We start from the raw sequence: 19,325 nt of genomic DNA on the forward strand, positions 1-19,325 counted from the left end.
GAAACCCTAACAGAATAATGATGAGAAGAAACAGAAAATGAGAACAGATGGGGGAAAAATACAAAAGAAGAAAGAGAGAACTCATAGGACAGGGCGACAAAGTGAGAAATCTATTTTTTATTGAAAGGCAAAAAGAGGGATAGAACAAAGGAGTGGAAAATCAGACAACCTCACTGTACAAAGAAAGAATACATAGAAGATCTTCAGCTAAGAGTAGACTGAAATAAAGTGGCTCCAGCAAATCTCTATAAAATATTTTTTTTTTTTTACGCTGTCTACAGTTCATGTGAAAAGAAGAACAGGGTAAAAGCTTTCACTCTACCTTCACCTCCATCACAAACCCGACTTTATAAAATGTGATGAATTTGATCTTTTCTGAGATCAAACATCCACAAAGATCGAAAGCAGCCAATTAATCTCCCTTCAAGGAATTCAGAACACAGTGAATGCGTGTACTGTGGTGTGACAGAAAACGTCATTGTGCAGCAAAAATGAAATCCAGGTCAGCCTGAGGCAGAGGTTATAAACACCTTGTGACTGTGCCATGTTTTTTTTTTCAGTCTTGCCTCGCATTATGTTGCGTCCAGCCTTAGTTCACAGTGACAACTGAGGTGCTGTGAATGGACTCCATGACGGCAGTCAGGCGGCTACACAGATCGTGTGGAGATTTCCTAACTTTGGGGGGCTCCTTCAAGGCCACCATTTCTGCAGAACAGTCCAGAACTCTGGGCAGGAACTCACTGAGCTTTTCCTGAAGAGAATCTGATTATCCAAAAACAGACAAACATGAACAACAACATAAGCCAAGAATCTAAGTGAAATGGTCTTTATATGTAATCTGGGGGAAAAAGCCCACCATCCATGTCCTGCCCCAGGTAGGAGCACCAACAGCTCCTGATCAGCTCTATGACATCCAAGTCCTCTTGGCTGACACTGTCTCTGACCATGAGGTGCATGCAGGGAATGATGCACTCATTCATGATGGTCTCTGCCTCTGCCACATCATCTGCATCTGGACTTTTAAAGAGTGTGGCTGCGCTCTCATTCAGCTCCTGTAGGGTGTAACACGTACACAAACATCATATGGGAATACAATGTATTGCACCAGTCAAGGTTTCTCATGAGCCAAAGTTTTTTGATCTAAAATTGTTTTGTGATGTAAGACCGATACAAATTGTGCCTATATATTAATGTCTTAACAAAACTATATATACTTGAATTCAAATTTTTAGGATAAGATAAAAAAAAAAAAAAAAAAACTTTTATTTAGCAAAGACACAATACATAAAAACTTTATATTAAAACAGAAAACCTTTATTTTAAATTGTAATAATATTTTACAATATTACGGTTTTATTTTATTTTTGTTCAAATAATTGCAGTTTTGGTGTAATTGCAGAAAGATAATTATTTCAAAAACATAAAAAAAAGTTATCTTACTGTTAACTTATTAATGTGGACATACTTTCAAACACTTTCTTCTGTACAGTGCTATAAGTGACTGGTCCACGCCTTTCCTCTCCCCTTTCCTAAGCAGGACTGAGTTTTCCTGGTATGCATGTGCAAGATAATTCAGAGCTTCTCTTATCCTGCAAATTGAAAAGATAAATATTGTAGCCTTACAAACCCACCGATACAATACAGTGCGAAGGCAATGTCTGTTGTCCCTGAGTCTACATACTTTCCATTCTGATACTGCTCGAGACCTGTCAACAGGTAGGCAAATACGGTCTTGAACATACTGTAGTCATCATGCCATTGCTGCAAAGAGAGGGAAGAAAATATAGTTTGAAATGATCAAATACATGCACTAGTGTTTAAAAGTTTGGAGTCTGTAAGTTTTAAATGTCTTTAAAAGAAGTCTATTATGCTCATCTAGACTCCAAACGTTTAAACAGCAGCATATATCATACATTTAAGATTTAAGATTTTACCAAGTACTCATCCATGTCCATGTCTTCTGGTTTAATGAGACGGATTTTAGATCTGGCCTCTCTCATGATACTGACAGCCCTACAAGAAAAAAAGTACCAGTTTATTTAGATTAGTCCAATTATTCAATGTTAACTGCATTAAGTAATTGATTTAAAGCAGTGGTTGTAATGAAATGTGTACCGATCATCAAAACTCAGGTTACGATCCGCAAACTGCTCCAGTAATGTCCTCTCAATGACACGGTTTGGCGCCTGGTTTTGGAAAAGGTAGACCAGAACATGCTGGAGTCGAGGGTCCTGCTGGGGTGTGGTCTCTTCCTGGGAAAGCTCATACAATCTGGAATATTCCTCATGGAACGCCTGATAAGGAGATCCAAAAGATTTCCAAAGAAATAAACAGGGTGAGCTTCTAATCTAATAATCTATGAGAATTAGTATCTGGCTATATGAAAACTGTGAAGTAGCTCCATGTGGTGTGTTTAGTTGCACTGAGTAGGTGTATACCTTGATGAGTCCTGCTTCAGGTCCATCTTTGTCAAAGACCTGTCTTGCCTTGGCAATTGCAAAAATGACGCCCTGCATGGCTGGTGTTAGCATCATCTATTCAATTACAGATTTAAACAAATTTCAAAATTTCATGTTAAATTGAATGTATGAGCAGCCTTATTTTACAATTCATGGAACCAGAGGGATGTAGAGGTCCTTTACCTCCTCATTGTAGCCATCAGTATCAGAGCGCACCAGAATCTTGCCTACATTGGGTATCTCGACCTCAGACACCTCATTCTCAGGCTGGCTGTGTGAGGCCGTGGCCTGGTTCTCCTCTGTGGACGAGGCCTCTGGTCCTCTCTCGTCACTGATGACCTGCTCCTCCACCTCAACCTCTGACTCAGATCTGTCTGTAGTGGATGACTCCACCACAGACTGCTGAGAAACAGAGAAAGAGGGTGTTTGTCACTGATCTTATCCACTCATCATAGTCTATAGAGATGTTCACTCATAACATCAACGTGTAGGCAAATCAGGAAGTCTAATTTACCATGGGCTCCCTCAGGAAAATCTAATTGGCTTTTAAAACAGCGGAAATGTGAATCTCTGAGCATCCTCTGACTAGATTTATAGTAGTTTGGAAGTAGTTTACACTAAGTTGGACAAGGAAATGTGTTTAATTTTCATCCTTAATTCCTTTTAATGCTTCAATGCATGGACTACTATGAATGTTTGAACATAGTACTACTGTATTTTCAGTACTAAAAAATAAAATATACTGAAATAAAATTAAATATTAAAAATAAATAAATAAAGCTATTTTATTTAAGCTAGTTGCCAAAGCAACATTCCTCATTTTCATTTAGTTTAAGTTCAAGTACTTAAAATGGCTAATTCATAAAAAACTATAACCAGTGATACTAAAATAACACTGGTTCTTGAAGGATAACATGCAATTTATTTGCCCAACGTTGTTGTCCATATGTTGAAACATAGATTTACAATTGTATTAAGAGATTCACAATTCATGTTTGTGGTACGACTATGTATGTTGTAGAAAATGATCTTCAAGTAATGTTAACTGCCTTATTTTGCAAAGAAATATCTTTGAATGCAATATGATAGATTGACCACTAGAGGTCCTATCGCTACCATTTATGACCATGCCTAGCAACTAGATCATGTATTGGCAGCACAGTCATAAATAAAATCATTGTGTCAAAGAGAGGAACAGCAGAAGAATACATCCTGTGTTGCAAGTACAGAATGGACTTGGTGATTGAAACTCCATATATACTGAGTCAATAATATCCAAAATTACATTCTCTAAAGACTAGACAGCAAGAAAACATTGCACTTTGACAATTGCCTGTTGATTGAAGCATCAGGAAAATGTTCTCCAAAATCATTTAATGACTATGAAAAGGAGGTAGCAATGCAGTTGATCTCGCAGGAAACACAGAGCTCAGGTTCTATTTAAAGCTCTTCTCTGACACATTGTCCCCAGCAACCCCGCATGAGACTTGAACCAGAAAGACTGAGGAATGTTGGACGGCTCTCAGATGTACGATGAACCTTATCCACATATTCCTTTCCAAATCGTATCCTCTTACAAAATACCAGAGCCTTGCACAACACAACAAAAACACATCACAACAAATAAAACATTAAACATTAAGCAAGTGCAAACAATTTTGTAGTGATTTAACCACTAATGTCAATCCCATATTCCCATACATAGTTGCCGAAATATACACAAACATCTTTTCTATATTGAAATCCTCAAAATTCATAATTATAATGAAAAATTTGTAAAAAAAAAAAAAAAATATATATATATTTTCTATATAGAAATCCCTGACAACTTCCATATCCACTTAAATTATCATATTTTTAAAGAAAAAAAAATATGTTTAAATGTATAAAAGTAAAATTAATACACTAAATTGATAAGAATATTTATATATATATATATATATATATATATATATATATATATATATATATATATATATATATATATATATATATATATATACACAGTTATGATATACAGTTAAAATGAAAAATATGATTAGATTTAATATATGCACATTTTGGAAGCATGTTTTATGTTTAAAATATGTTTTATCAAAGTGTGTGAATAATATGTGAATAGTATGAAGTAAAAGTATGAATTACAATTTATTTTATGGTGAGATTGCATGTTATATTTAACAAGACATGGACAATATAAATATAAATGGTGTATTAAAATATTGTTACAATTATCAGTAAAATGAAAGTTAAATAGTTTTGTTAATATTTAACTTACATTTAATTAAAATGTCTATCACATTCTTTTTGTTAAATGCATTAGTGTTGTGTGTTTTGTATGATGGTACTCTTTTGCAGTGTATGTTGAGAAAAGAAGATTGTGACCCATATGTACTGTACTTGAAGCCTCCAGTGCTGTTATATGGGACCTATTTTTTGCATGTCTCAAATAACGCCTTAACGCTCTCACCTGACTCTTATCTGGCTTCTCTTCATCTGGCGGGCCATGTGTCTGGCTACTGGTGATACACTCCTCACCTCCCTCTCCCACATTCTCACTGGGGTCTGATGATATCGAGTTGAGAGCTGCTGAATTGGCCATGGGCTCTGGGAAGGGAAAGCACATTTGAAGATATACCTGCAATAGATACATGAAAAACATCTGACCTGAAGAAAAAGGTTCTGACCTTCACTGTCCAACGCAGATGCTGGTGTTGAATCTGTAGATGGTTCTTCAGACACTTCATTTGTTTGTTCTTGGGCTGGTTCTGGCTTTGGCTCTTGCTCTGGGTTCTGTGGCTCTTCTGGGTTGGGTTTCTCTGTGTGCACTTCTTCGCATTGGGCCTGGCAGAACTGCTCTTCCCATTCTCTCAGCTCCTGCTGGAACCAGCGGTTATCCTCCCGAACATAACGCCTCAGGATAGACGGGAGAGAGTCCATTCCTTTCAGAGCCTGCCCTGTCTCATCATCTGTGTCTTCTGTTCAGTGACATAATATTATTGTAGCAGATGGGTAAAGCATTACAAAAAGTTGCCTGATGATAGAATAATTGTCTTTATGATGGATAAATGACTGCACTGTTGCTATTTAAAGCTTATTAAACTGTTGGACGCAAATTCTGTAGTTAAAAGGTGTTTTTATGCCACTTGTAATTTGAGTTTTGATCGTTCCGCCTCTGAAAGGGTTAGTTCACCCAGATAGCAAAATTATGTCATTAATAACTTACCCTCATGTTGTTCCAAACCCGTAAGACCTCCGTTTATCTTTGGAACACAGTTTAAGATATTTTAGATTTAGTCCGAGAGCTCTCAGTCCCTCCATTGAAGCTGTGTGTACGGTCTACTGTCCATGTCCAGAAAGGTAAGAAAAACATCATCAAAGTAGTCCATGTGACATCAGAGGGTCAGTTAGAATTTTTTGAAGCATCAAAAATGCATTTTGGTCCAAAAATAGCAAAAACTACGACTTTATTCAGCATTGTCTTCTCTTCCGTGTCTGTTGTGAGAGAGTTCAAAACAAAGCAGTCTGGATATCCGGTTTGCGAACGAATCATTCAGTTCACCAAATCGAACTGAATCGTTTTAAACGGTTCGCATCTCTAATACGCATTAATCCACAAATGACTTAAGCTGTTAACTTTTTTAATGTGGCTGACACTCCCTCTGAGTTCAAACAAACCAATATCCCGGAGTAATGCATGCACTCAAACAGTACACTGACTGAACTGCTGTGAAGAGAGAACTGAAGATGAACACCGAGCCGAGCCAGATAAGAAGAATCGAGGAGCTGATGATACTGCGCATGTGTGATTCAGCGTGAAGCAGACCAACACACAGGGCGTCTGAACTGAACTGATTCTTTTGGTGATTGATTCTGAACTGATTCTGTGCTAGTGTTATAAGCACGGGTAAACCGAAGGCTTGAATCATCGCAAATGACGCCATTACGTCCAGCGCAAAAGAACAGGTGAACCGTTTTCTTTAACTGGTTTATTGAATCAAACTGTCCGAAAGAACTACTGGTGATGCGAAAACCGATGCAACCGGTTCTTCACTCGTGAACGAGTCAGTCTATTGTTCGCTATCTGGCTCGGCTTCATGTTCATCTTCAGTTCTCTCTTCACAGCAGTTCAGTCAGTGTACTGTTTGAGTGCATGCATTACTCCGGGATATTGGTTTGTTTGAACTCAGAGGGAGTGTCAGCCACATTAAAAAAGTTAACAGCTTAAGTCATTTGTGGATTAATGCGTATTAGAGATGCGAACCATTTAAAACGATTCAGTTCCATTTGGTGAACTGAATGATTCGTTCGCAAACCGGATATCCAGACTGCTTTGTTTTGAACTCTCTCACAACAGACACGGAAGAGAAGACAATGTTGAATAAAGTCGTCATTTTTGCTATTTTTGGACCAAAATGTATTTTCGATGCTTCAAAAAATTCTAACTGACCCTCTGATGTCACATGGACTACTTTGATGATGTTTTTCTTACCTTTCTGGACATGGACAGTATACCGTACACACAGCTTCAATGGAGGGACTGAGAGCTCTCGGACTAAATCTAAAATATCTTAAACTGTGTTCCAAAGATAAACGGAGGTCTCACGGGTTTGGAACAACATGAGGGTAAGTTATTAATAACATAATTTTGCTATCTGGGTGAACTAACCCTTTAATGACATTGACCTTTGTTCTTTTTACATTTCCATGGTGTTTTCTCTATTAAATAAAAAGATTGCACAAATAACGTGTGTGCGATTACATGGAGTTTTATATGGCAGTTCTGCTTCATTCTCAGAAATTTGAGAACATTTGATTTTATTTCCTTCATAAATCTCACTCTGTATACTAAATGCGAATGGGCTTCATTCAAAACACTATGTATGTTATGTATATTACGTATGTTATTTGAAAAGCAGAAGCACATTAAATGGACTCTGGTGTGAATCAAGTTTCAACAACTTATAAGTGATAACTAATGTGACATGCAGCCAAAGTAAACTTTATTTTTAATAAATCAAATAAAAAATGTATATTAATGTCAACGTTTATGACATGTTGACTGTCCGACTCCTTGACACTTGGATGGATTCCTCTTCTATTTTCAATCTTTTCCTGTCTTCTACTGTTATATTTAGTGTTTCATAACAACCTGATACAAAATCCTTTCTGGGTTTTTTTCCACAATGATAAACTGTGATAAACTGCAGTGCATTAGAAGTCATTTATTAAAAAAAAAGAGAGAGAAAGTCAACTTGCACCATCATTTTGTTTGACAGACTAACAATACCCACCTTGAACTGCGGTGACAGTGGATAAAAACACTTTTTTATTGTATAACATTTACATAATGCATTAAATAGCCACCCCGATGTCATATAAATATTCATAGTAATTTATTTTTACAGAAAATATTAGGAAAGCTAATCAAAATTAAAAGCATTAGGTAAAAAGAGTATTTGATGTTCACATCTTGGCAGAGGCTCTCATATTTCCCCAAAAATGATAAAGCATGCCAACAAAGCTATCAGCATTAATTTATGAAAGAAATCAGAACTAAAGACAATGCCTTAAATCAAGTGTGAGATTTACTTGGCTCCTTCAGCAAAATCTGAGTGCAGATGCATAATCTGAGAAGCACAAGGGGAAAGTACCTGCTATGAGGTATGGCAGCTTGTCACTGATGTACATGAGGCAGTAGGCGCTGGCGTTGGTCATGCCACCGTATGAGTCTCGAACCAGCTCCTCCCAGGTTGACTCTGTCACCATTACATCATTGTACTTCAGCCAGCGTTTATTAGCATGATCATAGATGTACGCCCAGTAATGGCCAGCCGAGGCCTGTCCTTCATGGACGAGCACAGCATGCAGCCTATAGGGCACCTGGAAGCATCAAATAAGAAATCAGGATACACTGAGGTCTCGTGCAAATTTCTTGAAAGGGCTCAATCAATATAAAAGTAGCAATGAGTGTTCATGTTGTAGACTTTACCTGACACAGACTGTTATCTGAGTACATGCCCTCCAGGGCCTGGCTGACCTTGTCAATGCTGGCTTTCAGCTCTACACACAGAGAGGGAACACAGATCAATATGCTACGCCTGAGTCCAAGATCCTGATACAGTCACAAACGCATTAGGATAACTGCTTGTGAATGACAATGGCCTTTAGAACAGAAAAATTTAAATGCACATTGCAGATACAAAACCCAGTGAGCTGCCTCGCTACCTGTCTTCTGTGACAACAAGAACTCTGTGTGCCAAACAAATAGCACTCAGCATGCAAAGTGCACAAAAGATCTGACTCACAACTGATTTCATTACAGGTGACAAAACATTATGAAAACTCAAATAAACGTAGCATATAGCTCTCAATTTTGGGTAAAATAGTTTTTTAAAGCATTTACATCATTGCTTTCCAATGCTTAATGAATTTTCAGTTAATAATTTAAATATATATATATATTCTATTATCGTGGACATACTGAATTAATATTTTCACAGATTTGATTTTGCATTTGATGAAAAGTATATAAGAAAAGTATATTCTGTTTTTTAACTACGGTATGTGTGCAGTAGCAGGACTTCCAGGTATTTATTGGCTACTGTTTTATGAATAATGTAAACATTTGGCTATACTAAATAAAGGTTTAGTGTCGGTATGAATTCTAATGTAAAAAAAAAACTGATCCAAAATATTGTATATATATATATATATATATATATATATATATATATATATATATATATATATATATATATATATATATATATATATATAGATAGATAGATATATATATATATTTACAATTTAAAATAGCTGTTTTCTATTTTAATATATTTTTAAATGTAATTTATTCCTGTGATGGCAAAACTGAATTTTCAGCAGCCATTACTCCAGTCTTCAGTGCCACTTGATCCTTCAGAAATCATTCTAATATGCTGATTTGTTGCTCAACAAACGTTGATTCTTCTTCTTATTATTATTATCAATGCTGAAAACAGTTGTGCTGCTTTTTTTTTGTGGAAACTAATTTTTTTAAAGGATTCTTTGATCAATGAACAACATTTATTTGGAATGGAAACATTTTGTAACATTATTAATGTCTTTACTATAACTTTTTATCAATTTAATGCATGCTTGCTAATAAAAGCACTCCTTTAAAAAAAACAAAAACTTATTGACCCCAACTTTTTGAATGCTACACATTTTTCATATTGCTTACTACATAGGAGTCATATTGGCACATTCATATTTGCAGTGCAGTATCTTTTAGGACAGTCCTTTGATTCCTCACCAGGTTTTGAAGCAGAGTGTATGTGTTCTCTAAAAAACACTGATTCAAGATTGTAGAAAAACAACATTCACTCAGTGAAGGATCTACCGTTTACAGTGCTCTCAACTTCTGCTCTCCAGCGCTGTAAGCAGCTCCTGACGAAGTACAGCTCCTCCTCGGTCACGCTGTGGGGGGCTGGTTGCAGTGGCACCTCCATGGGGGGTCTGCACTGAGTAAAAGGCTTGTGAATGGGAGTTTTCTGAGTAGCTGTCTGCTGGCAGCCCAAACCGTCTGATGAGCCAGCATCATCTGGTTCTGTTTGACTACAACAAAAAATTCAACATTTAGTGGGGGACAAATATGGAAGAGAAAACAAAACAAAAAAATTGTCACTCAGCTGATGAATATGACTTGCCTGCCGTCACCTGAGCTGGGTTCTGTGTGTACAGGAGGGTTTGGAGGTGCTGAGGCTGGAGACACATTTGTGGGTTTCGTGGTGGCAAACTCCAGCCCATACTGCAACATGTCTGCCAGCGGGTATTTGGTTGGCCCTGAGCCATAGTTTTTATATCTTTCAAATAGAAAGTCATATTTTTATATTCAAAACAAAAACACAAACAACAGATTTAAAAGATTACTTGACCAGGAGTAGTCTCTGTTTGGCTTTTAAACATACCCCTCAAGTTTCTGCTGTAGAACGGTTAACTGGTCCTTGAGTCTCTTGACCTCTCCTCTTCTACCATGGGTCTGATCTACATTTTTGTGGAGGTATCTGCTCACAAAAAATGTAATTGCAATTTACCATCGCTTTTTATGCTTTAAAGAAACAAAATAGACTAATAAATAAATTGATAAGTAAACTAATAAATTAAAAATAAGTACATAATTATATAAATAAATAGATAAATTATATATTTATACAAAAATATACATAATAAATCAAGAAATCTTCAAACAAACCACCAAATAAATCAATAAAAACATTTATCATTTTAATTATATTTAGAAATTAATGAATAAATCTATAAATAAACAAATAACTCTAAAGTAATGACGTTTCTCACCTGTCCATATAGATCACTTGGGGGAACTCCAGTTTTTTGTGTATTTTTTCTGGTCGCCCTAAAGACTGATTGAACTCAAATCTGGATAGCTCAAAGGTCAACACTGGTGGCAGCTTAGAGAACCACCTCTGCAAACAATGAAAACCCACATACTTTTCATTATTTAAGACAAAAAATATAAAAAGAACATGTGCATGTTTCACAATAATAGCCTTATTCTTTTTCATAATAATATCTTAAATTGTCTACCTTGAATGCAAAGTCTGTTTAGATAAAAGTGTCTGCCAAATGCATAAATGTTAATGCAATGTAAACATCAGAATAAATGACAGGAGTTCATTTAACTGTATGTCGTTAAAGTAGAAAAACTCACCTCCTTGCCAGAGGACATTGTCTGGTCTGAATGAAGCGACTCAATCTCTCCTTCAACCATGGCACCCTCCAAACATTCATCTAAATTACTGAAGCCGTTCACTTGGAGAGGGTATTGTCCAAATTGCTCAATGTTGGACACGATCTGTCCTGCACACAATTACACAACTGTCATCAAGGACTGTAATAAACAGAAAAATTACAAAAGATATATCATTCTCTTACCTTCATGAAGTCTCTCAGCCACAAATGTGCCATAAAACAGCTGGACCATGGGGTTGTTTTGTTTATCCTCTGGGTTACTGAAAATAATAGCTGCCATGTTTTATTTTGGGGGACAAAAAAATTCCTGGCAAGTAAATTAGCAACCAAACATACCATAGGGTAATTATTCACGATTCTTTAACAAATGCTACACTCATTACCATTTATTAATTAACCCTCCACAGTAAGATGTTGCCTTGGGGTAACAAACACCCTTTTTTCATCTTGCAAGCACATGATGCATATAAGATGGCAATAAAATGATTTTAAATAAACCATTAAAAAGCTTTTTCTTAGTCACACTATTTTTTAAATACATTTTAAAATCGTTTTCTGACATGATGCACCCTGTGGTGTGCTCTGGAGATCTACCCTCAAAAAAGGATCTTTTTAAAAAATTGTTCCACGCATCAAAAATATGAATCACATTTCTTAGAAAGTAAAGTTCATTTTAAAACAGTTTATGATGAATTGCTTCAGTGTGTTTCTTGCCTTTATGAAATTGTGGAATGGATTAAGGATGCAGTGAAAACAAAGACACTAGAAAATATTGCAGTTATCAAATGTTATTATATTACATATAAGTTACAACTTTAATGATATGAATCATTTTTAGGCCCATATTTGTAAGAATCTTGAGTCATTTAATATTTAAACACTTCTTTCATAATCTGAGCAAAAAAACAACACAAAAACAATCTCTTAAGCATCAAAATTAAATCATGCTCACCTCATCAAAGACTATTATTATTTATAATTTATAAACTTACTTTCCATTAGCAGCCAGCTGGAAAGCATCCTCTAGCCAGTCAAGCAACTTGTGTGTGAATTCACTGACATCCTAGAATAAGCAAGCTTAAAATAAACACAGTTCTCCAAGAATACAACACAGTGTCTGTTAAGAAGAAACTCTAATGTAGATTTATAAAGTGCTGTGAATGGCAAACATTTCAAGACACCTTTTATTAGCCCGTCATTTGCAACTCTTTCATTTTAAAATTAGCCTCGGACAGAACAGCTGTGAATCGTATTATTCAAATGATGTACCTGTTGTGCTTCACTGGTTCTAAATGCATCCCTGAGAAGCTCGACTGCTGCAGAGGGGTCTACGAACCTACGGTTTGAGCCCACCATCAGAGCAAAGAGGCAACGCAACTCCTGCATGAAGGCAATGTTTCTTTTCTCCTACAATAGAAATCTTGTCAGTGCAAAGTGGAATCATTCACATATTCGTGTAGATCTACTTGTAAAGCTGAGCAATATTGGCATCAAGTATTTTCATTTAAAGGAATAGTTCACCAAAAAATGAAAAATTGCTGAAATGTTAACATATTTAAAAATATATCAATTACATTCAATACAAGACCAAGACTGAATGACAGTCCTCTGGCAGATTACTCACTGAATGACTCGTGCATTTCTCCAGCGCACGCTCAGACAGGCAGTAATTGAGCACCAGTCTACGGAATACCGGCAGATGGAACAGAGACTAAATACAAGAGAGTTTCATTTGTTAGTCCAATTTGCTTTCTTCTAGCATGCATTAGGCCATGAAAAATTATATAGTCACACTATTTGACCAGTTTTATTGACACAGTTGTTGCCGATTTTGTTGTCATGTTTCGTAATGTCTTTTATGTCAGGGTGCATTTTGGTTAAGTTTTACCCTTGTTGGGTTTCTTGTACCAGATTTTAAGGTATTGTATGAATGTTCTGTGTCTCTTGGGTAATAGATGTGACACTATCAATAATTGAAAAAGCGAACAAGAGGCATAGTGTGTAATATTTGCTGGCATATAAAAATAAAAACCACCTTATGTACTGAAACACTGAACACATGCATAACAGATTTGAAATCGACACAATATCTGCTCATGTTGGTCAAAATCAACATGCAACATTTTAAGCACATACTTTTAGGGGTCAATAAGATTGTATAACATTTGTGGAAAAAAAAACACTTATGCTCACCAAGTTGATCAAAAATACAGGTAAAAACTGTAATATTGTGAAATATTATTACAAATCAAAATAACTTTTCTATTGTAATACATTGTTTCAGACGTCATTCTAATATGCAAAAATTTGGTGCTAAAGAATATTATTATCAGTGCTGAAAACAGTTGAAAAATTAGTATTCATGCTAGGGCTGTTTTCAAATGACATCATTAACTAAATATTATTTGTTACTTATCTATAAGCCATAAACTCACTCCATGAGCTCATGCCTCTCTTTATCACCAAACCAATGCTCTATTTATTTAGCTTAGACATCTATCAATATCAATGAAGGCTTATATTTCAACAAAGACATCTGAGAAGCCTTGCTATATTCGGTCTGAAATGGATCAAATAAAATTACGGCTCGGAGACACTTCTGCAGTCAGGAAAAAATATATAAAACATGCTAAACCTGATTTGATCTATTCTCCAGTCATAATAATATTGAGTATTCATAATTTGTCATTAAAACTCCACACACCTGAATGACAGCACTGAACCAGCAGGTATTTCCCACATTACGGATGCCCACAGGACAGTCCTCCTGCCGGATCCAGTCAGCAGGGCTGCCGCTCTCAGCAGAACCCTCACACCTCTTTCTTTTCATGCGGGCCGCATTCTCTTCTGCACTAACCTCAAGAGCCCTAGAGAAAAACAGGAGTAGGTAAGACAGTAAAGACCAGAGTCTGATAGTTACTGCTGCCCATGATTTCTAAATTCACACAAAACCACTGTAGCAGGGAAGAAAAGAGGGCAACTGTAACTATCTAAACTGTTTCATTCACACTCAGGTTAGAATGATGACACTTGCTCAGCATGTGCTTAATAAAATTATCTCTCTCTCTCTCTCTGCAAAAGAAAAAAGGTGTTAAAGATTATTTACACTCTTAAATCTTTAAAACAAATAATTAACATTATTTCATCAAAGCATCAAACTGAGGAATGTTTTTGACTTGGCTGATCAGTATATTTTGGTAAAGAGAATTTAATGTATTTTAGATGCTTAAAACATTATTGATTAGTTAAAAATAGTACTACAGAACAGCCAAAACTATTGATTAACATTTCTAAATATTAAAACAATATTATAAAATTATTCTTATTTGAGACTGAGTGTGTTCATATAATTTGTTTTTCAACTATCACTGTTACAATTATTATAGAAGTACTGTCTTAGAAGTATTATAATATGATATAGTCTTTTTCATTACAAGTTGGTTATTTACTTGTACCAAAAGTCGGTGACATGTACACTACCATTCAAAAGCTTGGAGTTTGCCATTTATTTAATCAAAAATATAGTGACAACTTTAATATTCTAAAATATCATTACAATTATTTTCTATTTTTATATATTTTACAACGTGCCAACAGCCATTACTCCAGTCTTCAGTGTCGCAACATCCTTCAGGTACTAATATCATTCAAAAAAATCTCACCGGCCTCATGTTTTGGAACATTAATGTACTTTTGGCACATGCAAATATTTCTCATGCCAAAAGCAGATGACTTGCACATCTGTAGTAGTCAATGAGTTATGAAGGAAAGGTAATGAACCTGTGCAGCTCTCTCCGCTCTGCTTCAGCCTGCTGTGACTCCTGAAGACTAAGCTCAATGGCGGTCTGCAGATCATCTTTAGCAGGACCTAAGAACCAGTTACAAAAGAACTACATGAGCATAAAATAAACATCATGACACTGCAATCTGTCACACTACTATGAAAATAAATGAATCTTTAGAAAATGTGCTGACATGAAAGTCATCTGATATTAATAGTGTCATTTCAACCCACCGTTCTGTGTACTGGAGTTGTTCCTCTCGTTATTGGCTTTAGTTGGTTCTTCGGGCATGTCTTCTGGGGGCTGGGAGGTCAGTATCCCAATGGCATGGCTGATATCACCCTGACTAGCCTAGATAAAGAGTTTTCTCACATTAGTCATCACTACTCAAATACGAAAGAACATGAGTTCCAGTTTTGCTGTGTTTTAGTACCACATCTAGGTTACCCATCCCTCACTGCTGAACGTAAGTGAAACTCTGGCACATGGTATGATTTACATATTTACAAACATTTGTCAGGCTTAGTTTCTATTAATAGCCATGTTAGTCTCATTACATCTGCTGCTCGTGTTATAAACACATGGATAAGTGCTGCTGTACTAAACATACGTTCAGGGCGCTCTGGAGGACCTGCAGATCCTGAATGCCAGTAATCTCTCTGAGCTGGTTAAGCAGCATTTGGCTCTGAAAAAGACAAGCAAACATGCGTTTTTTTCATTTCTGTGGATCAAAAATTCATATGCTTTGCCACAGGCATATTGAGAATACTTCTGTTTGTGATAACAAGACCCACTTAAGTAATTAACCATTCAATAACAGGATCCATTCCAGAAAAAAAAGAGCAGATGTGAACTGATCAAAACAAGAATATGATATGAGACGCAATTTGCACTTGGATTTATCACCCAGCATAACCGCATTTCTGACTCAGGTGTCAAATGAGCGTATGCTGGAGGAGTCTACAGCTGGCCTGATCAACAGTTGTGAAAGCCTCGGGCTTGAAAATGTCTACATCTTGTAGCTATTAAATACAAATTTGATTTTTTTTTTTTCAAGTACAGTATGCCTGAGAATAGACTTTGTGGCATGTAAACATTTTTAAAAAGTGTGTACTGTGGCCCAGATAATAGATGCAGGAGCTACAGAACTATATAAAGAAATTCTGACAGCAGGTGGGAATCTCAGCATGGCTGTGGAGGCAGCCAGACACCCAGGGCTGGGAGCAGAAGACATATATGGTGAGCTGGAGGCCTGTGAGCAGCACTCAGAGCTCTATTTTGGGCCTTCAATCACAGATAGCGCTTGCATTTATCACAGATGAGCTTGAGTGACACAAGCAAACACAAGAAAATTCACTAATTCCCAGATTTCATTCAGAAGACAGCATTAAACATTTAAAACCTTAATTTAGAAAAGGAAATTGAAGAGAAAATAGTTTAAGGGAAAAACTCATTTAAACATTTAAAACCCTTCAAAACAGATTCTCAGTCTGTACAAGATTCCTGATGAAAACAATCCTAATTGGACCAAATAATCATCTAAAAATCAAACAAGTAAATAACTTGACAAGTGCAAACTGGATATTTGATTCCTAGGGTTGAATTTTGTGTAATGTTTGTCAGAATTTCTCAATTAGAATGTTTTAATGAGAATGGGTTCCAAATTAGGAAAGAAATTCAGAAAGTATGTTTAAGATTGTATAAACATACTTTGTTAAATTAAACATTACACGTTTGTCAGACCAGAATCAGTTTACAACCTTTACTAACTGTTTAAACAAATAAAACAGTGACAGCTACTGCTGTGTGTCTAAATCTCATTAACACAAACATTGTAACCATTTTTAATTTTAATACATCTTCTTTAAAATACAACACACTCACCTTGTTTTCCGCCGTTTCCCCATGTTCAAAATGCTGTTCAACTCTCATGGCAATTACTTTTTATTTTTTTAGCTGTATTTCTCCAGATTGCTTCGCTCTGACTCCAGAGTGTGACCTACTCCACATGCCCCCAACACACACTAACACAAACACCCACCCACACACACACACACACAAAAGCACCGCGCAGGACAAGCTCTCACTCAGGGGCGCGCTGGGAGTCGTGCGCGAGCTTGGTAAACAGTCAAGAAACGACAAGGAAACGAGTCCTGGTATATGAACTGTCGAACCCTGAATCTATTAATCGTGACAGCGGTAATGTGGATAAAACTAAAATAAATGCCAATTTTGGATGCCGAAAATATAGGCAATGTAAACGATTTAATTTAGACCTCAAAAAGGTCTATTCTTTCTTTCAATTTGTTTAATTTGGTTGAAGTGACTCGCACCGTGGTAACTAATATATATATATATATATATATATATATATATATATATATATATATATTTTTTTTTTTTTGCCAAAAATATTGTTACTTTAGTTAGGGTGTGCAAATAAACAATAATAAATATATAATACATGACCCCTCCAACTCTTTAGGACCAATAACAAAAAGCAGGAATCATGATAGCCTAAACTAAGCTAATAGTCTGAGGGAATAGGCCTAGTCTATAAACTTTTAGAACACCTGTTGAAAATATAAGAAAAGCCTGCTTAAACTTGAATCATGATACAAAGTACTATATCACACAATATTTACTGTATATTTGTAAAAGATTAATTGATAAAGAATGTCATTACCACCATATTTTAAACACAATGGTTTTGTTAAAATATGCACTTTGTTGTTTTTTCTATCTCATTCAGAAAAGCAGCATTCCAAATTCCAGCTCAACATATACATAAGAAATAAAGAAATAAAATCTACATTTTTAGAAGATTTTACTTATAACAGATTATTGCATAATTAATGCTCCAGCATACTTTGCTTAGGGTCCATGAATTGAGCAGTCAGAGTACACATCATATTCACTAAACACCAGATCTTCTTACCACCATAATGGAAAATCGATTTGCTAGAGTGGTGAGCAAGTGGCCGCTGTGCTTTTGTTGCAGTCATGTGTACAACGTCCGTTCTGATGCTCCATAGCATTTCACTGGAATAAAACGCACTTCGTGATAGGGTAACATTTTACAAGCTGGGACAAAGGCGGTGCAAACTAATTGGAATACATTTGTAGTTTTCTTATTAACTGTCAGGATGAGTTCCATCCTCTTGCTATCTTTTTTACTGTCAGGTAAGTCCAGTGCTTCTTCTTGTTTTTACTGCATTAATTATACAATCATTTAGTTATAGCTATTTGCATGAACATTTAACATTCAAAACAACATTTTAAGACTATTTAAAAGCCATTTTTCAGTGAAAGACATTTACTGTGAACTTTATACTGTAGTATGAATGAGACTGAATTCCATATACTATCGAAACGTACAGATAATTCTAATTTAACCAAGTCCAGCAAGATCTGCACTGATTAACATTTCTGTACAGTTATTCCACAGACTGAGTTAGTTCCAGAGAAACCAAAGAGATCTGCTCTTAACCATCTCACCAGGTTACTGCTTTGCAAATACAGCTGTGGAGTACGGCCTGTCCAGAACTGGACCAAACCAACTACCGTTTACATTGACCTTATAATCCAATCTGTCCTAGACGTGGTAAGCACATTTCAACCTTTAGAGAGATTACTTGTACTTATGTTATTATTGTACTGTACTTATGTTATTTTTTATACGATATACAATGAACAATTTTCATGCCAAGCTATTTTACATGCAGTGCACAGGAATGTTTACAGTTAGAAGTTGTTTAGTAAATAAATGTATTGTACAGTTTTTAAGGTGTGTTTCCATGTCAATAAAATAATTTTATGCATGTCTTTTCACAGGATGGACATACTCAGAAAGTGACCACCAGCATTTGGTATCGCCAAGTTGGTATCAATAAATTTGTCTAATTAGTGGTAACAATTCATAATTGAATAGCACAGCATAGTTGCATATCCCTGACATACTTTATTCAGATTAGTCTGAACTCCGTGGCTGTTTAAAAATTTTTTTTTGCACTGTAGCCTCTTGAAATCAAAGCTTCTGTCTTTTAACTTTTATCTGAATATTTAATTCTGGATATTATCAATGGACCATAAATACATTTTACACAATATAACTGGGTGCCCCCATAAACAGCATGTCTTACAAACAGTTATTCCAATAAAGGAAGAATACCATGAATGAGCAGGTTTTATAAAACACATTTAATTTTATCTTTACGAGACCGATCCAGCAAAGAAACATACACAATAATCAGATTTTGAAATGTATGAAATTTGATATTTGAAAGATCTGAATCTTTCTCATGGGTCCTGCTAGGTGGTAACAGTAAAC

The 19,325-nt window shown here is 35.8% G+C and overlaps 1 protein-coding gene across 1 annotated transcript; it reads right to left on the reverse strand.

Moving 5' to 3' along the window:
• Positions 1-102: 102 nt before the first annotated feature.
• LOC132130926 (ubiquitin carboxyl-terminal hydrolase 28-like) lies at positions 103-17,053 on the reverse strand. The gene is made up of 26 exons (XM_059542804.1): positions 16,880-17,053; positions 15,606-15,680; positions 15,229-15,346; positions 14,994-15,081; positions 13,918-14,080; positions 12,838-12,924; positions 12,483-12,620; positions 12,206-12,276; positions 11,397-11,473; positions 11,173-11,321; positions 10,800-10,927; positions 10,412-10,507; positions 10,151-10,306; positions 9,844-10,058; positions 8,452-8,522; positions 8,114-8,342; positions 5,147-5,437; positions 4,930-5,066; positions 2,643-2,861; positions 2,439-2,534; positions 2,116-2,294; positions 1,935-2,013; positions 1,682-1,761; positions 1,466-1,589; positions 857-1,052; positions 103-762 (listed from the first exon to the last, which is right to left on the reverse strand). Exons 1-26 carry the CDS (start codon positions 16,925-16,927, stop codon positions 590-592), a joined length of 3,483 nt encoding a protein of 1,160 aa, XP_059398787.1. The 5' UTR covers positions 16,928-17,053; the 3' UTR covers positions 103-589.
• Between the last annotated feature and the right edge of the window lie 2,272 nt (positions 17,054-19,325).

This window comes from Carassius carassius, chromosome 47 (assembly GCF_963082965.1).
Source record: "Carassius carassius chromosome 47, fCarCar2.1, whole genome shotgun sequence".
NCBI classification, from domain to species: domain Eukaryota; kingdom Metazoa; phylum Chordata; class Actinopteri; order Cypriniformes; family Cyprinidae; genus Carassius; species Carassius carassius.